Below are 26,285 nucleotides of genomic sequence, written 5' to 3' on the forward strand. Positions count from 1 at the left end.
ATAATAATCATTTATTATTATTTATTTCTTATTATAATTACTTCTTATTAGATACTTATTCAAGTATAACAAATTATCACTAATAACAATAAAAATGATAAATGTATGATGTGTGTTCATTAGTGTATACACACTTTATTTTGCTATTAATGTTCAGCTACCTTATACAACCTTGTTGGTAAAATCAGTTCCTGAGCAAATGCAATTTATTCAGCGCTTAAATTATAATCCTATAGCTATACCAGAACTTGTTGGACTACAAAATGCCACTGGTGTACCAAGCTATTTTTATGTACAAAACATTCCCACTTCTCAAACTTCTATTGGCTTAAATAAACCTTCAGAAATAGAAAATTCAGCTAAAGTTCAAATTCTCCCAATGACCCGTTTTGCCATGGAAAATAAAACCAAAAATTCTGATTGTTTTTCTTACCAAAGCAATGTTTCACAATTTTATTCAGGATTTAAATCAAACTTTGATAGCAATCTTACAAATACCTATATTACTAATGGGACTGTTCAAAGCTCTTTAGTTAATAGCAAGTCTCAAGAAGTAGAAATTGCTAAACAATTTCATAGTGAAATAATTGAAAACAATACAGTAGACCAAAATTTGACTTGTAACATAAATCACCCTGCATATAAGAACAATATAGTTGCACCAAATGATATCTGTGTTCCAGGATGTAAATCAGATAACATGGGTATGTTAATGTTATATGTTGTTTTATCTTCACTTTAATTGTTAAAACTGGTATGAAATTATTTTTTTATTATTATTACGTTATCAAACTTTAATTGTTAAAACTGGTATGAAATTATTTTTTTATTATTATTACTTTATCAAACTAGAATACTTCAGTAAAATTTGTAAGTTTTTTAGAAAAAATTGAGGAATTAAACTTTGTTAAACACATTAAACTTGTTAAACTTCTCTCAAAAACATATTAATGCCTTATTTTTTTTTTGAGAGAGAGAGAAAATTAAAGCATAAAACCTGTTATAACATATAGTTGTATTATTTTTCATACATAAATTTGTATTTTTTAAATAGCTGACCCAGATTTTCAAATAAATACTGAAACAAAGTTGAACAAAAAACGTCCTCTGCAGACTGAAGGTTCAGAGATAGGAAAAAATGAATCAACTTTGCCTCCAAAGAAGGTTCCATTACGTGAAAGCCCAGCAACTGCCCCTTTATTATTGATGCAGAAAGTGTTGCGAGGAGAAACAGATTTGAGACTTCCTTCAGGTAAAGAAAAAAATTAATTGTAAACACAGATTTTTTACCTTACTATTCATTATTTAATAGATTGAAAGCAATTATTATTATTACTATTGTTATTATTATTATTATTATTATTATTATTATTATTATTATTATTATTATTATTATTATTATTATTATTATTATTATTATTATTATTATTATTATTATTATTATTATTATTATTATTATCATCATTATTATCATCATTATTATTATTATTTTCATACTTGTTTTAAATTTGTTTTGAATTTTTTTTAGAAATTGCTACTAAGTAACTACTCAATCTTTAAACTTTATGAACTTGAATATATAAAATAAGTTAAAATTTAGTAAAGAATTTGCTTTAAATAGTTTAATCTAGTTGTTTGAAAGTTGGCCATCAGTACAATATATTTATTTTTAGATCCAAAGTGCTGGTCTGTAGATGAAGTAAAAATATTTTTTGAATGGTTAGTTGGTGCTTTGGGTACAGAAGGCCCACTTATTAACTATCCTCAATTTGTATTTGATGGCAAGTTACTTTTCAAAATGAGAAAACGAAACTTGCAGCCTTTATTCCCTGAATCTGCTATTGATGCCATTTGGATGCATATTGAAGCTCTAAAGTTTGGTGAGTAGATTTTCTCTTTACATATGCATGCATGTATACATGCATACATAATACATAATACATAATACATACATACATAATACATACAAACATACATTCATACATACATACATACATACATACATACATACATACATACATACATACATACATACATACATACATACATACATACATACATACATACATACATACATACATACATACATACATACATACATACATAAAAATACATATTAGTTTTTTAATTTGCAGCTAGTGTAACAAGCATTAGAAATTTGTCATCTTTGGCAGGAAGATCTGTTCCTGCTTCAAATGATCATTCGACAACAACTTGTAAGAATTTTTATTTTCTATAATGTTTTTATCTCTTTATCTAAAAACTTACATAGAAGATGTAACTGTTAATTGTTAGAAATAAATTTTTGCTACCTAAATCATTTAATATCTTTTATTAGCAACTGCTGGCGGGGGCCAGATTCAACTATGGCAGTTTCTTCTTGAACTTCTTACTGAGTTAAATGTTAGCCACATTATTTGCTGGGATGGAGATGATGGATCTTTTAAACTTGTTGATCCTGAACGAGTTGCACAGCTGTGGGGTGAAAGAAAGAAAAAACCAAACATGAACTATGAAAAACTGAGCAGAGCTCTTCGTTACTATTATGATGGCGACTTGATTCATAAGGTTAATGGAAAGAGGTTTGTCTATAAGTTTGTGTGTGATTTGAAGATGCTTTTAGGATATACACCTAGTGAGTTGAGTCGATTAGTTTCCAGCAATGCACAGAACTTCTAGTTGATTCCTTTTTTTGTAGAATGAATGTAAAGAGCTATTTCTTAGGCTTTTAACGCTTTTTTATTTTTAAAATAAAATATAGTGAATTTTTTAGATATTAGAATATAAATCAAATTTTATCATATTTATATATAATTTTTTTTTTGAAATAACAAAGAAGGTCTGTTGTCAGACTTAACTTTATATATTTTTTATTATAAAATCATCAATTCAATATTGTCAATTTTTTATCTCTTTTTTTCTTCATGTTTCTTTATATGATTTCAAATGGAACTTTCTTCAAGTACTAAATAATTTCGCTGCTAGTAACCCAGTAACAGTCTGTAACCGAAAATTGTTTTAACGGTTTGCAACGCGGAATCGAGGTAGAAATTAGCAGTTTTATATTTCACTTCTACAAATTGTTTTGTTTTCGATTAAAAATAGTTCTGAGAGATTATTTTATATTACTACTAGATATTATTTAAAACTACTATTACCTTTCCTATAGTAATTGATAAAATATAATTTTAAAAAGTTTTTTTTTTTTTTTTAAGATTTTGTTTTACTAAGTATGCGAATTGATAATGATTTTATTTTACAAGAAGTATTTAAATGTGTTAAACGAAACAGCATCGTCCTGTTTTCTTTAAATCGCTTCTAATAGAAATATTTCTGAACTTATTTGATTTCATCGGAATTTTTTACATTGACTTTTCAATTACCTGAATCTAACTGAAATACTTGCCAAAAAAATGGAAGTCGATTAATCAATATAAGAAAAGTCTGGAAACGGAAACTTTGATTAATCAATTTTGTTTAAAACACGTTTTAACACAAAAAAAACAAAAAAACAACTACAATGGCTGTTTAAAAATAGATTTTTTCGGTTGGATACAATGAATCGCAATTGAAACAAATTTCGGTATAAAACAGTTTTTTTTGTTACAAACCGATCAAAAAATAACGTCAAACACTAATGCTTACTTTCACGACTACATCCGTCCAAGACCCAGTTCTATTAGGGTCAGTTTCCACTCATCCGTTTTCGCTAGGGTTAACGGAAAGAAAGGGAGAATTAATCACATGAGCATGCGCAGTTTGTAATTTAACTTTGAGACTAATCACTGCGCATGCTCACGTGATTAATTTTCCCATCACTTTTTCCGTAGCTAAAAAGGACGAATCGAAACTGACCCTTACTCATACAAACCGTAAGAAAAAGTTAAGGCCGATTAATGGGTGGACCAAAAGTTTTGAGACAATATTTAACTAAACAAAGCAATCGAGGCATGCGAGAAAATCATTTATTATTATACTGTTTTGCAGCCCATATTTCTCATTCTAGGTATGTTAAGAGTTTTTCGATTATCATTCCGCACAAGACGAAACAAGTCAATCTTTGAAGACGTGTCTACGCTTTGGTTGGACTAATGAGCGAAGCCCATTCGGTAAAACATTTTCCAGTTGAAAATATTCCTTTTGCAATAATTTACTGGATCATCAAACGCTTTGAGGATGGTTTACTATGTGAAAATAAGGCAAGAAAAGGTCGTTTAAGTAAGGTGAATAAACAACAACAACAAAAATTAAAAGGTTTTAAGGAAAATACTGTTTTTGTGAGTCAAAGAAAACTCGCTTCAAAGTTCACGATCTTGTATTCGTCAAAAGTTTAAAATATTATGAGACAACGCGCGCCGAAGTACAGTCAACAGCCAACTCGAATAAAAGCCAGTGTTGAAAACTGCGAAGAAGTTTGGAGAAGGAAAAAAAAAACTCGTCGTAATTACCGTCATAAGAAACTTTACATTTTTAGATAACAACAGAGTGCCGATTTTTATTCGTGCAACAAAGAGATTAGTCCACCAGATGTAAGATTTAAAAGTAAGAAGGTTTGCACCAAAAGTCCTTGTATGGTTGGTGTTATCCAGTAAAGGTGTTTCCACACCATACATTGGGAAGACCAAAGGTCTTGCCATCATTGCAGGTGTATATCGTTTTCGTCCATTTTGGGTGATATGGTTTATAAATAAGGTTGGGCGGCAGCGAATCCAAAACAATTGGCAAACAGGATAAAAAAAGTTTAAAAAAGAACAATATGAAAAGCGGAAAGCGTATGCAGTAGATTACGAAAAATCGAAGAACAGAGGTTTTTTTCTATTTTGTGACCCAGTGGACATGCATCGTCCGCACGACGTTTTACGGACGTTTTACGGACGTCATACGGACTTATAGACGTTTTAGGGACGTCTTACAGATGTCGTGCGGACAATTCATGCCCACTGGAGAACACTTTGCTGTTTTCATCCCTTTTTAATGCCGTTTTGATGAAATAATCAAGAAATAAAAGAGAAAAATGACGCAGAAACAAGTTTTAATTTTAAAACTTTCGGCCCACATCTTAGCAGAAAGAAAAAAGCTATCTTTAAAATCTAAATTCAATCTAAAAAGACTGCAAACAAATCTTATGTTTACAATTTAGATTGGATTATTATGTGTCTTTTTATTTTTTTATGCCTCAAATTTAAAATCCTTCACTCAATTTCAATATTTTATTGATTTTTTTTTAAAAAAAGTGATTTGAAATAAAGCAATGTGAAAATCGTTCTCAATAAAAATTTATGTTATAGTTTAAAAATAGATAATCACTTTATAAATAAAATAATCGGCAAAATTAACTGTAAAAAATATTATTTATATTTTATATTCTCAAACAGTTTTTGGGTATTCTTAAACAGTTTTTGGTACATACTGTGCTCTTTTACTTTTTTGAACAAAACTTATTGTTTACCAAATTAGTAATTTTGTTAACAGTGCACAACCTGTTTACTGATAAAACTAATGATGCAACTCAGACCATTCACATTCTTGAAACGATTATCAATTTCCTGTGACGATCAAATGAATTCCCCCGACATGATCGTCATGCAGCTTTCTATTTGTGAGATTTGTGTTAAATGTAATTTCCGATTCCCCTTTTTTATTTCGTCGAAAAACTATTTTTTGAAATCATTAACGGTCGCGATGATTTTAAAAAATAGCTTTTCTAGACCCTGAAGCAAAAACTAATATTTTCAATTTGCTATTTTCTATGACAATAAAAATTTCATTAAAAACAATTAAAAAATTGTAATAATATTTTAAATTTATATATTCTAATTTATAAACATAAATTATATTTATAATTTTATTATTGAAGTTTTTTCTAAAATCAAAATTCTATTTAGAAAATACATTAACTTTGCAAACACAGACAACTTTTTAACACATTCTAAAGTTTTGTTAAATTAATCAAGTCCTATTTGGTAGCTTGTAAAAGTTATATTTTGTTGTAACTCGTAACATAGTTATGAAATGATTTTCTATAGTATGAATGGGATGGATTTTTACTTTTTCAAATTTTGCTTATAGTTGAAATCCAGTGCTTTTGTCGCTTGTTGATTGTAGAGTGCAAGGGAGATTTTCTTTATTCTGATTAATTGTACAACATGGTAAAACAATTCATGTACTTATTCAGTAAATAGTGGTCTACTCCAAGCATCAGATAAAACCGTATTTGAGGAATAATTTAGTCAAGGCGAACAAAATTACCAATTTGTTTTGGCAATGTTGACCAGAAACCAACCTGATATGAGTTTGTGGTACTCATCTCAGAACTTTTAAAATGTTCTTGATGATCCATAATCTATAAAAGAGTAAACCGATTCTATCGCATCAACAGTTAGAATGCTTACTGTAATGAGTTTGCCACAGAAATGAAAACTCGCTCATCAACTTAAGCAGATTTTTCATCGTTAATGGCATTCAGCAGTTGTTGTTTTGTTTTATCTAATTAAAATCTAATCTCATTTAACTGAAGATTTTTCTAGACTAAAAATTAATCCAAGATTGTCAAAAATGAAATTTTTCAGCTCTACAACACGATTTACAAAATCCGAGATAACAAAGAACCCAAGTTTTATTCTTTAACTATTATAAATTTAGTTGAAATTAGTTTTTATTAGTTATAACAACAATTAAACATTAATAAACAGCAAATAAAAATCCCATAAAATGATGAATCATTTTGTCTCAGTTGTTAAACACACAACTCAAATTCAAAGCCTTTAATTGTTATGAACGATCGAGAAGCTTTTACTTGCAATAGCAAATCAAAAAAGTAAAAAATTATGGAAAAAATATCTTTACTGGAATGTTTTTTAAAATGGCTACTTATAAGCAATTTATGGTTGCGTTGATAATAAGACAATCTTTTTCTTTATTGTTTTTGATTAAACAAGGTTTTTAAGATTTAATAAATACTTATTAGCTTTTTAGAGTGAGTTTTTACAGTTTTTCTTGGCAGGATTTTTTCTTGACTGTTTTTTCTTTTTTAAAAAGAATGTTATTTAACAAGCTCTTGCTGTTTTTAAATATTTTAATAACTTTGTAATTCATGTAATATTTTTATAAAGAAATAAAAAATTTTTTCAAAAATAAATTATGACTTTATAAAAGCCACTTAACTGGAAGTTTCTTTGATCTGAGAAATACTTCTGTTATTTAAAACTTGCGTTTTGGATCGTTATCCTGTTGTAATATTTATCCTCTAGATATTTTTTTTTTTCTTACAACGTATCATGACGCCCTTGATTATACTTTTATTCACCACTTTACCTTAATGTGATGCAATGATTCAAATCTACTAAATATCGCCACACCATCACATTTTTTTTTAAATTTGATTAATTTTAAAAAATTATTGCAGGTCGTAAAGTGTTGTTTAAAAGTGAAAAAACTCTTAATCTAAATTTACAAAAATAATTAAATTAATTGATCCATTTAATTGCAAGCATATGAAGTTATCAATTTTAACTGAAGGCTGTAAATTTTTGGATAATACTTTTCTTTTTTCTTTTAACTTTTTTTTTTTAAAAAAAATACACTATTAAAATATTTTTTCAAATTTAATGATGTGTTTATATACCTATATCAATCTCTTAATATTTTAGCTTAATGATAGTTAAAGATATATATTTATAAACTAAGTATTTTAACAGGCAATTTGAATGAAAAATTACGTGTAAAAACAGTTTTACACTAACGTGAGAGGACTGCAAACCCAATTTCTTTTCTCCATTAACTCATCACCTTTAACATTCTTCAAATTGCTTCGAATTCATCAACAAATATCCAATATTTTATTTTATTTGTACATGGTCATTGTCACGTGACACTAAACATCTGCGGTGCGCTATTGTTTTTTTACAAAAAAGTTTACCAAGTTTTATTGAATGAACGACGTAACTTTGAAGCTTCAACATATTTTGAACTTATAACTTTTAGTGCTGAATTTACCCAACTAATTCTTCTGCTATTTATACAAATATTAATAGTCGATTGTGTAAGATTTAAAAGTTAATGAAATATGAAAAAGAATAAGGCAAGAAAAGAACCGTAACACGTCAAAGTAGACAAATTATGTTACGTTATCGTATCTTATGATAAATGAGATTTTGAAGCTTATTTGGAAGGTATTTGACCCACGCACTTTTTTTGATAAAAAGAATTCTCATGAGGACACATATTTTTTCGATGAGTAATTTAAGCTTGCAAAAAGAACGATTAAGAAAAAAAGATGATATGAATGAATGTGTTTCCTCCCCCAGTTCGAAGTGCTTTTCATATTTCGCATTTTTAAAACTAATGCTATCAATTTTTCTGTTAAAACACAAACTACAAAATTTCTTTTACTAAAGTATTCGTAAAACTTGCTTTTTTTTTAAACATTTTTCGCTTGACGGCGAATGTTAAGCAAAAAAAAAAAAGCCTGGCCTCTTTTCGCGTAACGAGTTTTGGAGTGGACAATCTCCTTTTAAATCGCATATAAAAAAAATGAAAACGCTGTTTAGTGTTCACAAGTAAACAACCGTTTGTAATAATCCGAGGATGACAACGGTGCACTGAAAAAACGTCATTTTTAACGTTTGTGGAAAATCAACATAAATGGCGTGAAGAATATGGATGTCACTTGCAAAAAAAAAGCAGAAAGTATTTTTATCTTAAATTTCTATGATAACAAAGTTAGTTTTTGAAAAAAGTCCTTAAGTAGATTTTAAAACTTGCTTTAATCTATTATAGAAAAGTATTAGAAAAGTATTAGAAAAGTTGTCTTATAAGTTTGATAAGACAATATGTTATATAATAAGAATTTGATTTTTTTCAGTTTTTTTCTTTTATTGTTTTTTGTTTTTTTTTTTTCTGTTTTTATAACTTAATTTTGCACACAAGAAAATCTAAAAACTTTTAAGAAGCGCCTGGACCCATTGCTTTTATATTAATTTTCATTCACTTCCGTTATACTTTATTGAACTTTCTTTTGGAATATGAGAAAACACTTGACTCATTCAGCTTAGTGTCACAATGAACTTTTTTTCACTAAAAACTACAACCTACAGTTGTACCTCGGTTATTCTAATGTCAAAAGAAACTTTAAAATACTTCAGAGAATCGAGGATACTTTCATAGGACAGATTTATTAAACTGAGAAATATAAAATATGTGATGGTTAAAAAAAGGTATTCAGAAACTTGAAAAGAATGCCTCGTTATGAAAAGAGAAAAACAAAATTTGGCTTGAAATTTTGATCCAAAAAGTGTATTTTCAAAGAGTTTATTTAAGTCAATTGAAATGGTATATCAATCAGGACCGGTCTAAGGCAACAGAAGGCCACAGTGCCACCAAAGGTTGAAGCCTTGTAATAATATGCAACATACACGGAGTTATTTTTCATTCAACATCTTTTAATCTGAATTTAAAAAACAATGTTATGAAACGTGTGAATTTTAAGAGGAAATGAAAAGTAAAAATGTTTTATGGGAACTTCGTGCTTTGGCAGCTTCCAACTTTTTTTTATCATCTCTGTTAAATTAATGGTACCGGCAATTTCACTACCAATAGAAATTATAGACAATGTGCACAGTCAATCTTGATTCATTTTGGTTTTTAAATAGGTTTTAATCAGCTTAAGCTTCGAAAAACTTCGCTTCGCTAATGCTGCAGTAATTGGCACAGTTTCTATTCGCAGAGCTACACAAAAATTTGCAAATACAGGAGTTATGTTAATTAATTTTATTTTTATTACTTTAAAATTGTTTTTTGACTTTAAGTTTATCTACTTGTTAACTATTTTTTAATCCCACATTTTCTGATTACTCTGGAATACTGCAATAAAACATCAACAAATCGCCATTACTACCACTAATAATTTATTTGGAATCCAGTGTGGCCACACCAATTTCACTAAAATTTGGTCTTTAGTTCAGAAACCACAAAAAAAAAAAAAGTAAAAAAATAATTTTTTTTTTTATTCTGCTGAGAAAAAAATGATACCCCTTAAAAACTGCGGACAGGTGGGGCCCCGGTGCAGAGCAATCTTTGCATCTTGTTGACCGGCTCTGATTTCAATTTTATTTGCTATCTATTTTATTTGTGCTATTGATTTGGGCTCATAACGACGACATTTCACTTGGCAGCAGCGCAAACTTAAACACAGTGTTTATACGCATGTGTAATTTCATTTTAAATCAAAGCTTGGAAATTACGTTTACTTTACGCCCCAGGCGTCAGCTTTTAAGATAGCTGTGGAACGGGCTTTAAAAATTACTTGAGCTCAGCACTAAAATAACATTATAAGAAAAGAAAAAAAATATCACTTTCGGTTTGCTTGTTTTTTATGTTTTAACAATATTGATTGCGAGTAGGAAAAACGGAATCGGATTTATACTTATTTATTGATTAAATTATGAGATATCGCCCTGAATGTTTTTAAAGATAAGATCCAACTTTAGTTTTCTTATAATGAAAAATATCGAATATGTAACTGTAAACTGAAAAAAAAACGCTATGGTATTGGGTACATAAATCGCAGGCTTATTTTTTTGCAGCAATTTTTTTATTTTGTTTTTATTTTTTTGCTTACAATGCACCTGTATTAACGTAATATAATTTCACAAATCTAATCGCATCTTTTCATTGATTGTTTAAATAATTATTTGTTCTTTTGACTTGTTTTTGAGTTTTATGTGTTACAAAAAAGATAAAAACATGCATATAATGAGTAAAGAAATAGATTTTGTTTTTCTTTGTTTAGAAAAGTTAAAAAAGCATAAGCAGTAAAAGAACATCTGTATAAAACATTGTTAAAAAGTTTGAATGCCTTAATATTTATTCTTCTGTGAAAGATGCGTTTTGTTACTACCATAATTGTCAAAAATATTAGACATTATATTTATGTAACGTAATAGCTTGTTAATTGTATATGTTTTATGAATACTTATATTGTTTATAGCAATTGTAAAAGTTCTTGTTACAAAGCATAGTAGTGCTTGTGTGTATCTTTGACATTAAACTAGAATGGAACAATGGATGAATCAGTTGTTTTTATGCAGCTAGAGGATAAATGCAAGGAAATGGTTTGTTGTCCATCTGAGCAGGTAATCATGATTAAAATAAATTTTACCAGAAGTGTGTATATATAAGTTGTATACATAAAATTGTCTCCAAATAATGTTATCGTGTCATCATATAAAAAGTTTCAAATGTATTTACATGTAAACATATCCTGATAAATATCAATTTTTTTTAACAAATGAAAATTTATGTAAAGTTCTTCATTGACACAAAATGTAATATTAATTCTTAGGAGCTCATTATCATCTTATGAAGTTCTTTGATACTTGACATAATTGTCTACAGTCTTGTTTTTCTGTTGCCTACCAAGATAATAGCCATTGTTGATAATGTTATTATTTGATCTTAATGATAGAAATCAATTTTTTTAAATTTAATTTTGAGAGAAATGTAATCAAAAGAGTCAGATTCCATGACATGTCTTATGTATGTTGTTGCATTTTTCAAACATCAAAATGGTTAACCAAATATTTTATTTTAAATATATTTTTTTAAACTTAATTTTCTTTTGTTTTAGTTATGCATTTGTGTGTGTGCATATTATGTAAATATATGTTATTTTCTTATTTGCTTTGATTTAAGCATATATTGATTAAAATATTTGTATTCTGAAGATACATGGAAGTATTCCTTAGCAACTACTCTCTAATATGAAAATAAAGAATACACACACACACACACACACACACACACACACACACACACACACACACACACACACACACACACACACACACACACACACACACACACACACACACACAAACAAACAAACCCACACACACACACATATATAAGTTCAATCAATTATAACAGTTTTAAATGTAAACAATAGAAAAAATACAAATGAAAGAAATTTCAATAAATCTTTCTTCAAAAATCTTAATTGAATCTTATGACCCGCCCAAAGAAATTTTAAATTTGCCATTAGTTCTTATGGAAAAGCATTAAGCTATGGTTTGCTTAATTTGATTGTTTTTCATCAATTGCAAGGATTTATGTTTGTATTTGTTTCTTTTATGCTAATATTTTACAGATGAAATGCATTCTTCATCTTGCATCTGTATAAAAGTATGTTCAAAATATTTAAAAATATAGTCATTACAGCTGACTCAGTTTAGGTTCCTCTGATTGTTGAAGTATACTAATTCAAATGGAATACTTAACTAATATATTTTTGAATTTTATTCCTAATTAGCCATTTTTGAAAATTGTCTTTTTCTATATCCAAATAGTAACTAGAGCAAAATTTTTTTTTTAAATTTAACCAGTTTTAGTAAACTAAAATATTGATTTTCTCAACAGATAGTCATCTTAAAATACGAAGATGCTTGAAATCCAGCACCAGTTAGGAATTTTTTGTCAAGTTTTCTTCATCTAATCTTTTTTAAAAGTATCTCTTTAAGATAAAATATATGTTTTCATCAACATCAATAACATTTGCTAAGTAAACTTTTTTCATGTGGGTCAGGCAAAGGAAATTTACTCTCTTTATCTAGGAGCCACTGAAGAAGGGATATCTAAAAAAACAGAATGGCTTGTTACAGGTTTGTTTTTTTACCTCAATTTAAAGCTTTATTCTTAAATCTACATGCACATTTATAAATGTGTGATGCAAAGTATATGTGTGTACACCAAAAAATTTATGTGATATATAATTGATATGTGCATGCCAGAAATGTTTATATATGTATGTATGTGCATGCATGTCAGAAATGTTGTAATTGAAAAGCAATGACAGTCATCAACAAACTAAATGGTATTATGGTATGTAACTAACTTATATTAGTACTTTGATTTTTTTAAGGTTGTTTGTATGTGATTGATTGATCATGGTCGCCTCCTTTTGTTTTGACAGGGGTGGAGGCCATACTACTTCAAGTTATATTTTGGGAAGATTTCCTATGCAAAGACAACCACAGTTAGTACATTATACTTATCTAAAAATTTTGCAACAAATGTGAAATCTTAAAGAACCTATAATAGACATTTAATACATATGATATTATGATGAAATCCAAATTTAAAAAAAAATTCTATTCTTATTGTAACATTTTCCTTCAGTCAAAACCTTATGGAGAAATCAAAGTAAATGAAATCAGTGTTGCGGAGAACAGCATTAACAACATTAATAACAGTTTTAAGGTATAAATAGTTTAAATTTTTACTTTTTCACTCAAAGCATGAGTTTCTTTTTTAAAAGTAAATAATTATTAATCACTTTGTTGCTGATTGAAAAGTGTTTCTGTTAAGTTCTATAAATTTTCTATTAATTTCTATAATAGACATCTTAAATAGTATGTAGAATAATTATTTTTTAGATTCACATGATGAAGACCTAAAATGTACTTTTGCTTATTTCAAATAGGGCAAAAAAACCTCTGACACTAAAAGTTGTATTTGTGGTTTTTTTAAAAACTTTTGATTTAAATGTAAAGGTATTCCAAAGCATTTTTTTTTAAACACAAAAAAAATAAAAAATAGTTTTCATAAAAAATATATGCTTTAAGATAAAAATGGAAAAAGCAGTAAGAATATCAGCAAAAAGTTTATTTTATAGATAAAGTACAATTTTATTCATATTCTTGATTTTTTGTAACAATATTAGACTATTATAAATAAATAAATTGAAATAAAAAAATAAATGAACTTAAAGTGAAATTGTGATTACCATAATAAAGTTTGATTACCATAACAAATTTGTTTTCCATAATAAATTGTGATCACCTTAAGTTTAAAATAATACAACTAAACTTTTAAGTAATATAAATTTAAGCAAACAAATATCACTATAGCTTTAGGTAGAAAATGAAGGGTATTTGTTTAAATTATCAAAGTTATTTAATGTTAAAAATGAAGTTTAATTTTATAAGTTTTACTTACCTTTCAAAGATACGAGTTTAAATGTTACATAGTTTCATAAATTTTCTGGATGAGTTATACAAAATAGAAGTTTAACACTCAACTAAAGTAATGTAGTATCATCAGGATCAGAAATACATATGGCAGAGGAAAAACTAAAACGGTTTAAAATTCTGCTGTAACTTTGTATTGCATAAAATTGCTGCTTGTTGCTAAGAGAGAAAAAGTATATTTATTATGATTTATGCTTATTAACTTTTTCTTACTAAACTAGTGGATTAATGAGCTCATCGTTTTTATTTAGGTGATAATTGGTAACTTGGCAACATTAATCTTATCATCTGATTCCCGTAAAAGCATGGAAGAATGGATAATGGCATTTAAAATGTGTGGTCATAAGCAATATAATTCTTCTAGTGTAAGAAGTTTTTTTTTTAAGTTGCTGAAAATAAAATGAATGTACACCAAGAGAAATCTTAACTCAACAACTTTTATGAGTTAATTTATAATGTTTTGAAAGTTATTTTAAAATAGCCAAGGGTTTGAGATTGCATTCTTTAGTTGTGGGTCTATATAGTGGGCAAACAAATTGTCATTGTTGTTATAAGTTTGATGAACAGTAGTTCCTTCTGGTTAATTGTGTTATCAGACATGCTTTAGCTTATATCTTATATATAACTTATATCTTACTTATAGCTTAATATTTAATAAATATAATTTTTTGAAAGTTTTTAAACATTTTATAAAGTGTTGTTAAAAAAAAGTTGGGTATCAAATAAAAAATCCGTTACAACCAATTCCTAAATCTTAAAAATCTAACTATAAGCAACCAATGTAACTATAAGCAACCACTTCCTAAGCATCTAAATCTTTATTCAGTGTCTTAAGATCTATTTGCAAAGCTCATTAAGTGTTAGAAATACATGGTTATTTTTCTTAAAGGCTTCTTTTCAAATAAGTTTGCAGTTTAAACATATTTAATGAACACCCACCTTTTATGCGTAGGGAGTTTCAGACAAATCCATTGGATATTAAATACAGCTTAAAATACTTTTCTTAATTTGTAGAACGTTAATGGATTTAAATGTTTTCTATTATCTAAATGAATAATGATGTGTTTTTTTTTTGTTATCATTTTAATTTAAAGTATCAATTTTAAATAAAAGAATTAAATTTTTAACTGTATTAACAAAAATAGTTTAAATATTTATAATGTTCGTAAAAAAAAAAAAAAAAAAGTTTAAATAATTTAGTGCATACACGAGTAAACATTCAAATGAAATATTTTAAGTATTGTTTATTTTTTAAATGATTAACTTTATTTTTCTAATTATTATTTTTTTAATTTTAGCTTTAATTTTGTATATTTTATATAATGATAACTATCTTTTTCTTTACTTAAAATATAGTTAGTATAATCTTGCTCAGATAAAATTTTTTAAAATAGTTTTTCAAAAGTTATTAATGCTATAGTTCATTATTTAATACTATTGTAAAAAGTATATTCACATTTTTTTAAAAAAAATCGTTTAATTTTTAAATTTATTTTGTTAAACATTTTCATAACTTAATTAATTTTCTCCATTACTTGATAAAGTAAAAAAAATTTTTATTTGTATTAATTACAATTTATTCAATTCATTCTTTAAGTTTCTATTTATTTTCCACTAAAACTGGCATGTAAACTCCTGCAATTACAGTTCATGAACAGTTTTTATAATTTTCACGAGTATGTTTTGTTTATCTGTTATACAAGTCTAATGCTTCTTTTAGTCTTTTCATATATAAAAGCAGGATAAAGAAATGCATTCATATTGAAATGTTTCCTCAGTATAATATTAGCAAGCTAAAACTTTTGTAAAAAGAAATATGATAAGGAAGTTTATATGATTCAAATGCCACTTAATGAGCTATTATATGATTATTACATTTTGGCACAGATATTTTTTTCTTATGCTGACAATTCTTTTATTTTATTTTAAGGTTTTATCTTGTTATAGTATGTTTAAAAATTTTACATTTTGTGAAATATCCAAATAAATTAAAATGGCTAAAAGATTCATTTTAACAAATTGTTGTGGTTTTTTTTGTTCTATAACCTTGAAAAAGTGTTGAATTAACATGGTGTCTTTATGAACAGTTTTGCTAACAAAGACTAAGTTACCTTTTTTAAATTTTGTTTGCTGGTTTTATTTTAACAAAGATTTAGTGGAATAAAATAATGTTTTTTGTGATAACTTTCTTAAAAAAAAAATCCTTTCTTTCAAGTTCACACTAAATGAATCAAAGTCTATAGTTTTGATGTTATTATTGTGTTGGACGCTTGCAGATGCTTTTTTGGAGATGTTTATATTCACCATTGTTCAGTTTCCTATTGAATTCTTTTCTTTGGATATTCTTTGTTTGCTCATAACAAATATGGCAATTTTTCTTTTTGGTAATGTATTTGTGTGTATAATAATATAGTCTTCACACACACACATACTTTACTTCATATGATTTTTTTTTTAAAAAAGAATTTATTAAAACAGTTGTTAAACAAATTTTAATATCACACATTTTTAAAAACAGTTTTACAAATTCCAAATTTTTTTTTTTTTTTCTAATTTATGATCAGGTTACTGTTTATTATGTTCATTTAGCAAATAAATTTTCCTGCTTACCTAAGTGACATTTTTGTGTTATTCAAATGGATGATAGTTATAAATGACCCTAAATAAATTAATAAGTGGCAGATTGTTGCTTATCAACAAAAACCACATGAAATTATGTTTCAACAGTTTTGCTTTATTATTCCTTGAAGGGAGTATGTTTAGCAGATTGTTTTTTTGTGTCTGCTGTTGTCCTCAACAACAAAACTTTAGTTTATTAAAAACAAAAAAGGTTTTTTTGTTGTTGTTTTTGAAGGAAGCATGTTTTCTTAGAGGGATGTATGAAGGGTTTTTTTTTTTTAATCTGTAAAGTGTTTGTTGGAAGTTGGGGGGTGTTTTACTGTTGTGTTGTTAGTGTCAAAAGATTTAAGATTGCTATAAAATTTGCAAGTTATATTCAATTGGCTTTTTAAAAAATTTAAGGTTATCATAATTCTCAAAATATGCATAATGATTTACATTACTTTGATAATAGATGTTATAATTATATATTTTTAAAGGGTAAAACATCATTTACTCTCATAGATTATTATTATTAAAATTGGGTAATCTTAGATGTCAGTAGTTAAAAATATTTACATGGCTTTTCTAACGTCTCCCAATCCAATTTTGACCATGTACAATAGTTATGATGAAGAAGAGTTAATACAGAAGGAATGTTGCCATACAAATAACAAACCGTTAACTGACTCCATAATAGTTAGTGATACCATCAACTACGTTAAGGTAACTGCAACTGTAACAAAGGAAACAGTTTTATCACTGAAGTTGTTATTTTCTTTGTTATGATAGTTTTATGTTGATATTTATTTGTTATTGTAATGAAATCATTTTTATTGCCTACACATTTGAATGTACTTACATACAAAGGTTAATCATGTTATAATATTTCTTTATAAAATGAGTGTAAAACATAAATAATTAAATAATATATTTTTAATTAAAAAGTACAAGAAGTGAAAACAAAGGAGTCTTTTCTTCTAAAGATGTCATTTTCTTATTTGTGTAGAATGAACTGACAGATGTGTTAAGTGGAGAGCATCGCTGGTATTCCTGTGCACATAGCCGCCCAACATTTTGTAACGTGTGTGAGCAACTTTTAAATGGAGTGACTGCTAAAGGACTTTCTTGTGAAGGTGATCTATTGCTTTGTTATTATAACATTCTTCTTATCCACAATGAATAAGACTAAACAATTTATGTTGTTATTCTTGTCATAAAAAAATTACCCTCTTATCTATTGGATGGTGTTATAAATGAATAAAGCTATCAAAAGCAATTGAGAAAGAATGGTTTGCTACAGATTTAATAAATAAATGTCTAACAAAAAGTATTAGAATATAGAACTGCACCAAAACACTTTTTTTTTGTTTCCTTTGTTTTGAAATGAACTAGAAGGTATCAACAAATGGAAAAATTTTGAGATTTGAAAACGTCAAATATTTGCTGAGGTTTTGATGGTGATTGTTTATTACAATAAAAAATGTTGACTAGATTTTTGCTATTAGTTAAATTTATTTAAAAAGTTTGTTATAAATTTCTGCATAACAACATGCTTAAAAAAAAGCTATTTATGTATATGATTTATTACAATAATACTGTCATAGTAATAATATTTATAATTACATTAGTTAAATATTTACAGTAAGTTTTTATATATGTTAGTTATATAATAAATATAGTTAAACTTAGATATTTTTATATAGTTTGCAGATTTAAATCCCACAAAAAGTGTGCATCAAATGCTCCAAAAAACTGCAAGTGGACTACATTAGAATGTATTCCGCCAGAAATTCGCTCTGCTGGTATTTTTTCTGAAGAAGTAATGATTTTTTCCAGAAAGAAAAAAAGTTGAAATATTATTCTTTAGCTCATTTTAATTATCATTTAAAAAAATGCTATATGTATATAGTTAATACTCTAAAAATAAGCTGTCATTTTTTTTAACAGTAACTTTCTCTAAATTTCAAGAACTACATGCCTCATCAATGGATAAAAGGAAATATTATTGACAAGAAGTGTGGATCTTGTTTAAAGTACTGTGGAAACAGACGGGCTCTTCAAGACTGGACTTGTCTTTGGTGTGGGTCAACAGTAAGGCCTTTATTTTTGTGGGTGTTTTAATGGTAATAGGTATATATACATAGGTTACTAATATATAAGTTGTACAGAGATTAGATCCTGGACTGATCTTTTGACCCACTTAGCTGTGATAAAAACTTAGCTGATTTCAGTTACAATCTGTAACATTTTACATTTTATAATAGTTTGTAATTTTCTAAACTCTTACTCACAAGGTTCATGAAGACTGCAAGGTAGAGTTTGACAGTAAATGTTCTCTTGGTCCTAATGCAATGTCTATCATTACACCTATATCCATTAAACGTTGCCCACATTCTCAAGAAGTATGGGAAAGTGCAAATATCAATCATGTTACCATTCCACTTATTGTTTTTGTTAACTCAAAGAGTGGTGACAATCAAGGTATTCGGTTCATGAGAAGGTTTAAGCAAATTCTCAACCCTGCACAAGTTTTTGATCTAAGTGTTGCTGGTCCTACCCTAGGGTAAACAATCTCTTTGTTTAATTTATCAATTATAATGTTTTATATTTATTCGAAAATATAATAAATAAAATGCTAAGTTTGTTGAATAAATAATGTTTAGTCTTTCTATGTGTAAACAATTTGAGCAATTTCGCATTCTTGTCTGTGGAGGTGATGGAAGTGTTGGATGGGTTATGACTGAACTTGATAAACAAGACCTAACAAGCAAGGTAAATGTGAATAAAACATGACCTTCTAAAAATGTAAATAAGACAAGCTTATTTCCATGTTATCAGTAAAAAAATTACAAAAATCATGGTTTTTTGGTTTGATTATTTTTTAAGTGTTTATTTAAATGAAAATCATTAAAAATACATAAATGTTCATAGATTTCTTTTGCTAAAAAGAAAAAAAAAAAAAGCAGAAGTAATAACTTGTGAAAATGATGTAAAAAAGTTTTGCTTTATTTAAGTGTCAAATAGGTGTTTTACCATTGGGAACTGGGAATGACTTAGCTCGTGTTTTGGGATGGGGTACATCATGTTATGATGTTAGTTTAATTCCACATATTTTACAACAACTTGAGCGTGCAAAGCCATGCATGCTTGATAGGTACTTTTATTTATGTTCAGGTTTAGATTAATATATTGAAATTTTTGTTTAAATAATAATCAGCTTATGATGATCACTTTTTTTGATAAAGTATGTAAAGAATTTAGAAGAGCACTTCAATTGCATCAATTTTTTTTTAAAATCGAATAGTTAACTTCCTTTAGATTAAAAAGATCATGTTTTTATTTTTATATCATCTTACTTTAATATTTAAATTGTTTGCATCTCTCTCCAATTATAGGTGGAGCATTGCAATAAAAGAGTTTTCTGCTGCAAGGCCAGAGGTGTGTTATGTGGTTTTCTTGTTTTTGTTGGGGTTATCTTTACTGTACAGCTATTTAAGGGTTGCTGTAATATTATTTTGGGTTTAAAATGTATTTAATTTGTTAAAAAAACATTATATCCCAATTGTGTCAAAGTTTTTTATCATTTATGTTTTAAATCACACATAGGATGGATCATACTTTGGTTATGAGGACTCTATTGCAATGCATATTACAAGAATGCTGGCTTCAAATCAACATGATGTTGTCATCCAATCTGCAAAGTAAACCTCTGAAATTTAAAGTTCATTTCAACTTTTGTTAATTTCTGCTTTGATAAAAGTTTTGGACACTAAACTAAACATGTTTTTTTAAATTAGTTTCTTAAATAATTAAATATTAGTTAAATGATTGATGTTGTTTAGAGTGTTATGTGAGACTGTTCGGGACTTTGTTGAATTAGTGGGCGATGCAACTTCTTCAATAGGCGAAGACTGTGCTGATGAAAATGCTGAGTCACACTCTCTTTCAAAAAAATGTTTAGCTCTTACGAATAAATTAACACTTCTGTTACAAACTTTAAAATTAGAATCAGATGCTAGTACAATTTTCAGTTCATTGGGTGAAAGTCGTAGAAGTAGCACTATGGAAAATATAGAAGCTTCTTTAAAAGATGCTCCTGAAAGACTAAAATGGTATAGCGATACAACATTAGCGACTGAAGCTGAAAACAGTAATATAAATCAAAACCATAAGTCTATAAAGTTTATCCCAAAAGAACATTTATGGTCACGTGCAAACAGCTTAAAAAAAGCTTTAAGGGATATCATAGACCATACTGAAAAAGGTTTTTATATTTATTTTTTTGTCTGTTCTGATTACATTCAAATAAATCTGGAAAAAAAAAAACAATTACTTTAACTCTCAAATATTTAAAATGGCAATTAAAAAAATAGTGGTTTTATCACAAAATAGTTATATAAATATTTCTTTAATGTATAACCATTTCATGAAGCAATATTATGAGAAAATGATTGTTTAATAATGTTAATTGATATTTTAAAGTTTGTGAGTTGTTATCATATTTATACACCTTCAAGTTATACACAGACCTTAATATTACTGTATGATATGTTTTTTGGCACTGTTTGGTTAGAAGTATTTTTACATTTAAAACTTCTTTGTTTTATTATACATTAAATGTTGGTTAGGCTCTTTTAGATAAAAGGGTCTTAAGGAAGCATAACCCTTTTTGTGTAATTGTTTAAGTTTTTTTAGGAAGTTAAAACTTTTTTTTTCATGCTCTCCTATAATTGATATTGTTAAGTGATGATGTTGATTGCATTTTTTTTTAAACAAACATTTTATTGTTTAAAATTTTAGTGGTTGATGAACAAAACCACCAAACCATTGAAGCAATTAATGGGGTTAATAAAGTGAACATTCCGATGGATTTGAACTTTTCAAATATTATCAATCTCTCTGAATGTAAAGAAAATGACAATGAAAAGCAAAAAAAGACTTCCAGTTCTAAAGCTACCACCTGTAATTTTTTATTTTGTTTAAATGTTACACTTTTAAAAAAGTTGCTCCAATTTTTAAGATATCCATTTGTTTTATTTTAAGGGAGTCATTTCAATTGATGCTGTTTAAAAGTTGATAAATAAACTCACTTCACAATAAAGCTCATTCTAATTAGAAATGAATATAATTTATGTTTAAACCCTTTGTAGCACTGTTTCATCAAGATCTTACTGGGTCAGCTGGACATATATTTAACACTTAGCTATTTGCAAGTTTCAAATCTAGTAATAGTATTAGAAAATAATTTTGTTAAATGCAAAAAAGGAGTATAGTTTGTTGCAATTATTTTTCATATTTTATGTTTCATATTTTTTAAATTATCATTTATATATTTTTATTACTAGTTGTTTTACATGTCAAAGATTTTTAGGTTATTCATCTTAATGTTAAAAATGGTTAACCAACATTTATAGTAGGGTTACTCTTTTAGTTTATTAAACCGATATAATCCTTTAAATCTTTTATAGCTGTGCCTCAATCTTCACCTTTTCTTGATTTACGAAGTTGTGCTCTTCCCTGTAAAAAGACTTCAAATACTGTAGTATTTCCTGGCACTGTTATAGCACGTGCTTTTCAGTCTGATATTAATGTGAGCTTTATTAGCAAAGTTATATTAGCAAATACAAGTGCTTTTTGTGCCACAGCTATTGCTGGGATGGAGGGGCATGAAAAATTGTGAGCTTTTAAGTCTTGATTATGTTTGTATAGTTTTATAGATAACATATAACACGATATTATATATAGTTTATGTATGTACAGTCTAAGCTGTTTAAAATATTTTGGGAATTGGTCTAGTTTGAAATTAACTCTTATTTAAATGATCATTTTTTTATTTTTTCAGAGAGAACTTTAAGGAGAAATGTGTTATGAACAACTATTTTGGTGTGGGTATTGATGCAAAGATAGCTTTGGATTTCCATAATAAAAGAGAAGAGCATCCTGAAAAATGCAGGTGAAGGTTTTTGCTGTACATGCATATATATGCACATACATACATACATACATGCATACGTGCATGCATGCAGCAGTGGATTATTTCTTATTTTGCACAACCTTTTTATGTTTATTTTATAGGAGCCGTACCCGCAATATGATATGGTATGGCGTACTTGGTGGGAAAGAAATACTTAATAGAACATATAGAAATTTGGATCAAAATGTACATTTAGAGGTATTGAAATCTTTTAAATATGAAAACATGCTGTTTTTAAAGTTATCATATTTTTAGACTTAAATATGTTTTTGTTTTTTACATTATAAGGTGGATGGACATAAGATAAATTTACCCAGCTTACAAGGCATTGTTGTACTTAACATACAGAGGTAACATAAAATAACAAGGCTGGAGTTTTTTCCTTTAAACATTGCAGCTTAATTTTTATGAACAATGTGTATAATTTCTGGGGACTGCATTCCAGCTTTGCCATCAACTTGAACAGGAACTGCTTTGTCAGTTATTGTATATATATAAATACATAAATATATATATATATATATATATATATATATATATATATATATATATATATATATATATATATATATATATATATATATATATATATATATATATATATATATATATGTATATATAAATACATATATCAGACTTAATTTGGTTAATTCTTTTCAGTTACATTGGTGGCTCAAACTTTTGGGGAAGCAAAAAAGAACTTGATGTATGTTTGAAATTTGATGTAAATTTGGTTTATTTTAAAGCTAGCATTAGGACTGACCTTAAAGCTTTTAAGGTCTATGCTTGCCTGGAGCAAAGTCTTAAATTTAAGCAATTATCATGCTTACATGATTTTTATTTAGAGTGTTTGCATATGAATAGAATTGTATTTTCATAAATGTTCAATAACTTTTATAATAACGTGATCTCTCGTGTTTTTAAAAACTTATTCAAACAACTAAGATAGTGTATTTTTTTTCAGGGTTTTGCTTCGCCGTCATTTGATGATAAAATGCTAGAAGTTGTTGCTGTTCTTGGGGCAAGTCAAATGGGGATGTCAAAAGTTTTTGGTGGAATGCAACACCATAGAATAGCACAGGTTACCATTTTTACTATTTTTCTTTTATCAAAGTAAGAACTTTTTGTTTTCTTTCTTTTTTTTTATCTTTTTCTATCTTTAGTGTCACAGTGTTAAGATTACAATAACTGACGAAGCAGTTCCTGTTCAAGTTGATGGCGAAGCTTGGATGCAGCCCCCAGGAATTATACAGATTGTTCATAAAAATAGAGCTACGATGCTTAAAAGGGACAGAGTGAGTTTTGTGCTTAAGAGTTTAATGAGGAAAATTTTATCAAATAAATTTTTTCTTTTAAAATTTTTTTTTTTTTTATAGGAGTTTGAAGAAACTCTTAGATCCTGGAATGAAATTAGTAGAACTTATAAACGAGAATGCTCTCCAGAGCCTTTGAGTGAGCGCCAGGAAAAGTTGATGAGGCCTGTTGCAAGTGCTGTTTTGTCTCTTGTTAGAAAGTATGTTTCTTAATTTTGTCATTTATATGTTCTTCTTAGAGAAAAGTTTTTTTTTTAATCGCAAAAGTAATGAATCGAAGTTTTAGATAACAACGCTTATTTTCTGAATTATGTTTTTTAATTTTAGTATAAAGGCTTATTTTCTGAATTATGTTTTTTAATTTTAGTATAAAGGCTGCTTCCATGATCAACTCTGTCGTTCAACAAGAACTTTTCCAACTTGCTTCATCACTAGCGCAGTGGAATGACAAAATTTGTCCGAAATCTTTTTCTCATTTTGTTAGTGTTGCATGACTTTTTGTTAGAGTTTGTTTTGAAGATTTTTACATCGTAAGTTTTAGAAAGAGTTGATTTAAAATTTCGTTAACTTTTTTTTTTTTTAAGATTTGTAATACAAAAGAAGCCGCTGAGTTTTTAAACGTATCAAAGTCTTTCATTAATGAAGTTAATGAAAAATTATGGACTCTCAAACTGGTACCGGCCTTTTTACCATTAGTTTATATTCTTTCTGGTAGTCTTGATTTTATCCCACTAAATATTGTTTGTGCTTGTCGTTTGTATTTAAAACTTTAGCTTTATTTTTTTGTTTATGTGTATAAACTTATGTATAAACATCTATGTAGAATTTATCTGAAGATTGGGAGGAACGGATTGCAAGTACTCTTTCAAAAGCTCATCAAGAAATGTGTTTCTATAGCGAGCAATTTGAGAAAAGAGAAGCAATCGACGATGAGGCATGTTTTTTTTTTTGTTTTTTTTTAAATCGTTGTGTTTTTCGTTTTTTGTTTACTATTTTACTATTTTTAGATGGAAGTTGTGACGTCATCCCAATCAAACAAAAAAGGGTGGAATTTTTTCAATCGAACATCTTCGTCATGTAGAGCAATGTCTCCCACTGAGACGCTTGGTTAGTTAATTGTTTAAATTGTGTTTTCTTTGTTGTGGTTTTGAGTTTATACATACATAACACGTTTTTAAAAAAATTAACCGGTTTAACACATTTATTCCCTATCCTTTATGAAACTTAAAAGCATTATGTTACACAAGCGTGTTAGTAGAAGTAATTGCCAACAATTTTCAACCGTATAAATGTTTTTCCGCTACAAAAAGTAAAAGTGTGTTTAATTAATCTAAAACGGTTCCAAATTTCTCAGTTTATTATTCAAATTAAAAAAAAAATTTTTTTGACCAACGTTTTTTTGGGTTTTCTTCTTTGAACCTCAACAGTTTGATTTTAAAATAAGAAAACCACGTTTTACGTTCCAGTATGGCGTTCTAAACTTTTTATGTTTATTCGGTCTTGTCATTTTTAGTACCAGACCGTTTTATTCTAGCGAATTTTACATGTCTTAATAGTCACCTAAAATAGAAGCGTAAAGATAAATGATTACCATAAATAAGAACATCCGGTTATCTAAATTAGAGTTGGCTGTAGGAAAATGCTTTTTTTTTTTAAATGCGTAATAGGTACTTTTATTGGGATTCACAAGAATTTTAAATGTGTTAGAATTATCATCGTAGGATTAAATCCCTAAATTAATCTTAAAAGAAATTAAATTCCGATAATAAACCTTTAATTCCGACAATAAACCTTTAATTCCGACAATAAACCTTTAATTCTGATAATAAACATCCAATATCCATGCATATTGTCGGTTTAAAATATACCTCAACCTTCAAACATGTCAAAAATACAGGAGGAAAAAAAAAGTTCTCAACTTTCCTTTTAGTTTAAACTTTCAAGTTAACATTTGTATGATTAAAAGTTTTCTCAAATTTGGTACGAAAACAAGTTAAACAGGTAAACCAGGTTTTATATTTACCACGAACACAATTCTTACATCTGGTGTATAGTATGATTTCTTAATCGGTTACTCATGCATAAAATTCGGTTAAGTGTTTCCCAACGAGAAGTATGAGAAGTCACTAGTAAGACACAAGTAAAATTATGCTCAAAGATCATTTAAATTGACAGTATTTTTCTTTTGTTAACTTGGATTCATCAAATGTATTTTTTCCGAAGTTAAAAGTTTATTTCATGAAAGAAGATATAAAAAGGCTGCATAAATTTTGAAGCAGATGTTGTGTTTTGTAAAAAGCTAAGAATTCTTGACGAGTGGAATCTCACAAAGATTGAATAATTTTTTGTTTCCATAGAAAATTTTTCTCATTC

General features: G+C 27.5%; 2 protein-coding genes and 1 long non-coding RNA gene across 13 annotated transcripts in view; 2 read left to right on the top strand and 1 right to left on the bottom strand.

Annotated features, from left to right (window-relative positions):
* Window positions 1-6,273, top strand: LOC145191173 (uncharacterized). 3 transcript variants are annotated; one of them, XM_090066022.1, is made up of 7 exons: window positions 1-704; window positions 1,055-1,252; window positions 1,674-1,880; window positions 2,136-2,216; window positions 2,339-3,044; window positions 4,007-4,807; window positions 6,070-6,273. In XM_090066022.1, exons 1-5 carry the CDS (start codon window positions 200-202, stop codon window positions 2,677-2,679), a joined length of 1,332 nt encoding a protein of 443 aa, XP_089922148.1. In that variant the 5' UTR covers window positions 1-199; the 3' UTR covers window positions 2,680-3,044; window positions 4,007-4,807; window positions 6,070-6,273. The 3 variants fall into 3 exon arrangements, with proteins under 3 accessions (XP_089922148.1, XP_089922149.1, XP_089922147.1); XM_090066023.1 differs by lacking the exon at window positions 4,007-4,807 and having other exon boundaries at window positions 6,070-6,228; XM_090066021.1 differs by lacking the exon at window positions 6,070-6,273 and having other exon boundaries at window positions 4,007-5,723.
* On the bottom strand, window positions 1,125-15,126 carry LOC149882203 (uncharacterized). Of its 2 annotated transcripts, XR_016444792.1 has the most exons (4): window positions 14,964-15,126; window positions 13,993-14,183; window positions 13,781-13,836; window positions 1,125-1,246 (listed from the first exon to the last, which is right to left on the bottom strand). It is a non-coding gene; the product is annotated as an uncharacterized LOC149882203 (long non-coding RNA). The 2 variants fall into 2 exon arrangements; XR_016444791.1 differs by lacking the exon at window positions 1,125-1,246 and having other exon boundaries at window positions 11,611-13,836.
* Window positions 7,051-26,285, top strand: part of LOC145191052 (diacylglycerol kinase delta-like) — a 22,421-nt gene continuing 3,186 nt past the window's right edge. The window contains exons 1-29 of one of the 8 annotated variants that reach the window (XM_090066013.1): window positions 7,051-11,132; window positions 12,415-12,456; window positions 12,609-12,656; window positions 12,823-12,876; window positions 12,968-13,030; window positions 13,174-13,254; window positions 14,276-14,389; window positions 17,632-17,758; window positions 18,329-18,444; window positions 18,594-18,716; window positions 18,920-19,188; window positions 19,289-19,397; window positions 19,640-19,779; window positions 20,021-20,063; window positions 20,232-20,326; window positions 20,468-20,889; window positions 21,426-21,587; window positions 22,094-22,301; window positions 22,468-22,578; window positions 22,701-22,797; window positions 22,888-22,949; window positions 23,260-23,305; window positions 23,564-23,680; window positions 23,763-23,894; window positions 23,976-24,112; window positions 24,280-24,391; window positions 24,497-24,586; window positions 24,736-24,846; window positions 24,920-25,019. In XM_090066013.1, coding sequence (XP_089922139.1) covers window positions 12,844-12,876; window positions 12,968-13,030; window positions 13,174-13,254; window positions 14,276-14,389; window positions 17,632-17,758; window positions 18,329-18,444; window positions 18,594-18,716; window positions 18,920-19,188; window positions 19,289-19,397; window positions 19,640-19,779; window positions 20,021-20,063; window positions 20,232-20,326; window positions 20,468-20,889; window positions 21,426-21,587; window positions 22,094-22,301; window positions 22,468-22,578; window positions 22,701-22,797; window positions 22,888-22,949; window positions 23,260-23,305; window positions 23,564-23,680; window positions 23,763-23,894; window positions 23,976-24,112; window positions 24,280-24,391; window positions 24,497-24,586; window positions 24,736-24,846; window positions 24,920-25,019 — 3,220 coding nt within the window. In that variant the 5' untranslated portion in view covers window positions 7,051-11,132; window positions 12,415-12,456; window positions 12,609-12,656; window positions 12,823-12,843. Of the gene's footprint in view, window positions 11,133-12,414; window positions 12,457-12,608; window positions 12,657-12,822; window positions 12,877-12,916; window positions 13,031-13,173; window positions 13,255-14,275; window positions 14,390-15,942; window positions 17,349-17,631; window positions 17,759-18,328; window positions 18,445-18,593; window positions 18,717-18,919; window positions 19,189-19,288; window positions 19,398-19,639; window positions 19,780-20,020; window positions 20,064-20,231; window positions 20,327-20,467; window positions 20,890-21,425; window positions 21,588-22,093; window positions 22,302-22,467; window positions 22,579-22,700; window positions 22,798-22,887; window positions 22,950-23,259; window positions 23,306-23,563; window positions 23,681-23,762; window positions 23,895-23,975; window positions 24,113-24,279; window positions 24,392-24,496; window positions 24,587-24,735; window positions 24,847-24,919; window positions 25,020-26,285 lie in introns of those variants that run through there. The other 7 variants (XM_090066012.1, XM_090066019.1, XM_090066018.1 and 4 more) reach the window with 7 other exon arrangements.

The sequence above is a fragment of the Hydra viridissima genome, unplaced genomic scaffold (assembly GCF_058129835.1).
Source record: "Hydra viridissima isolate aposymbiotic clone 2 unplaced genomic scaffold, HvirCarnegie_v1 scaffold_11, whole genome shotgun sequence".
Taxonomy (NCBI): domain Eukaryota; kingdom Metazoa; phylum Cnidaria; class Hydrozoa; order Anthoathecata; family Hydridae; genus Hydra; species Hydra viridissima.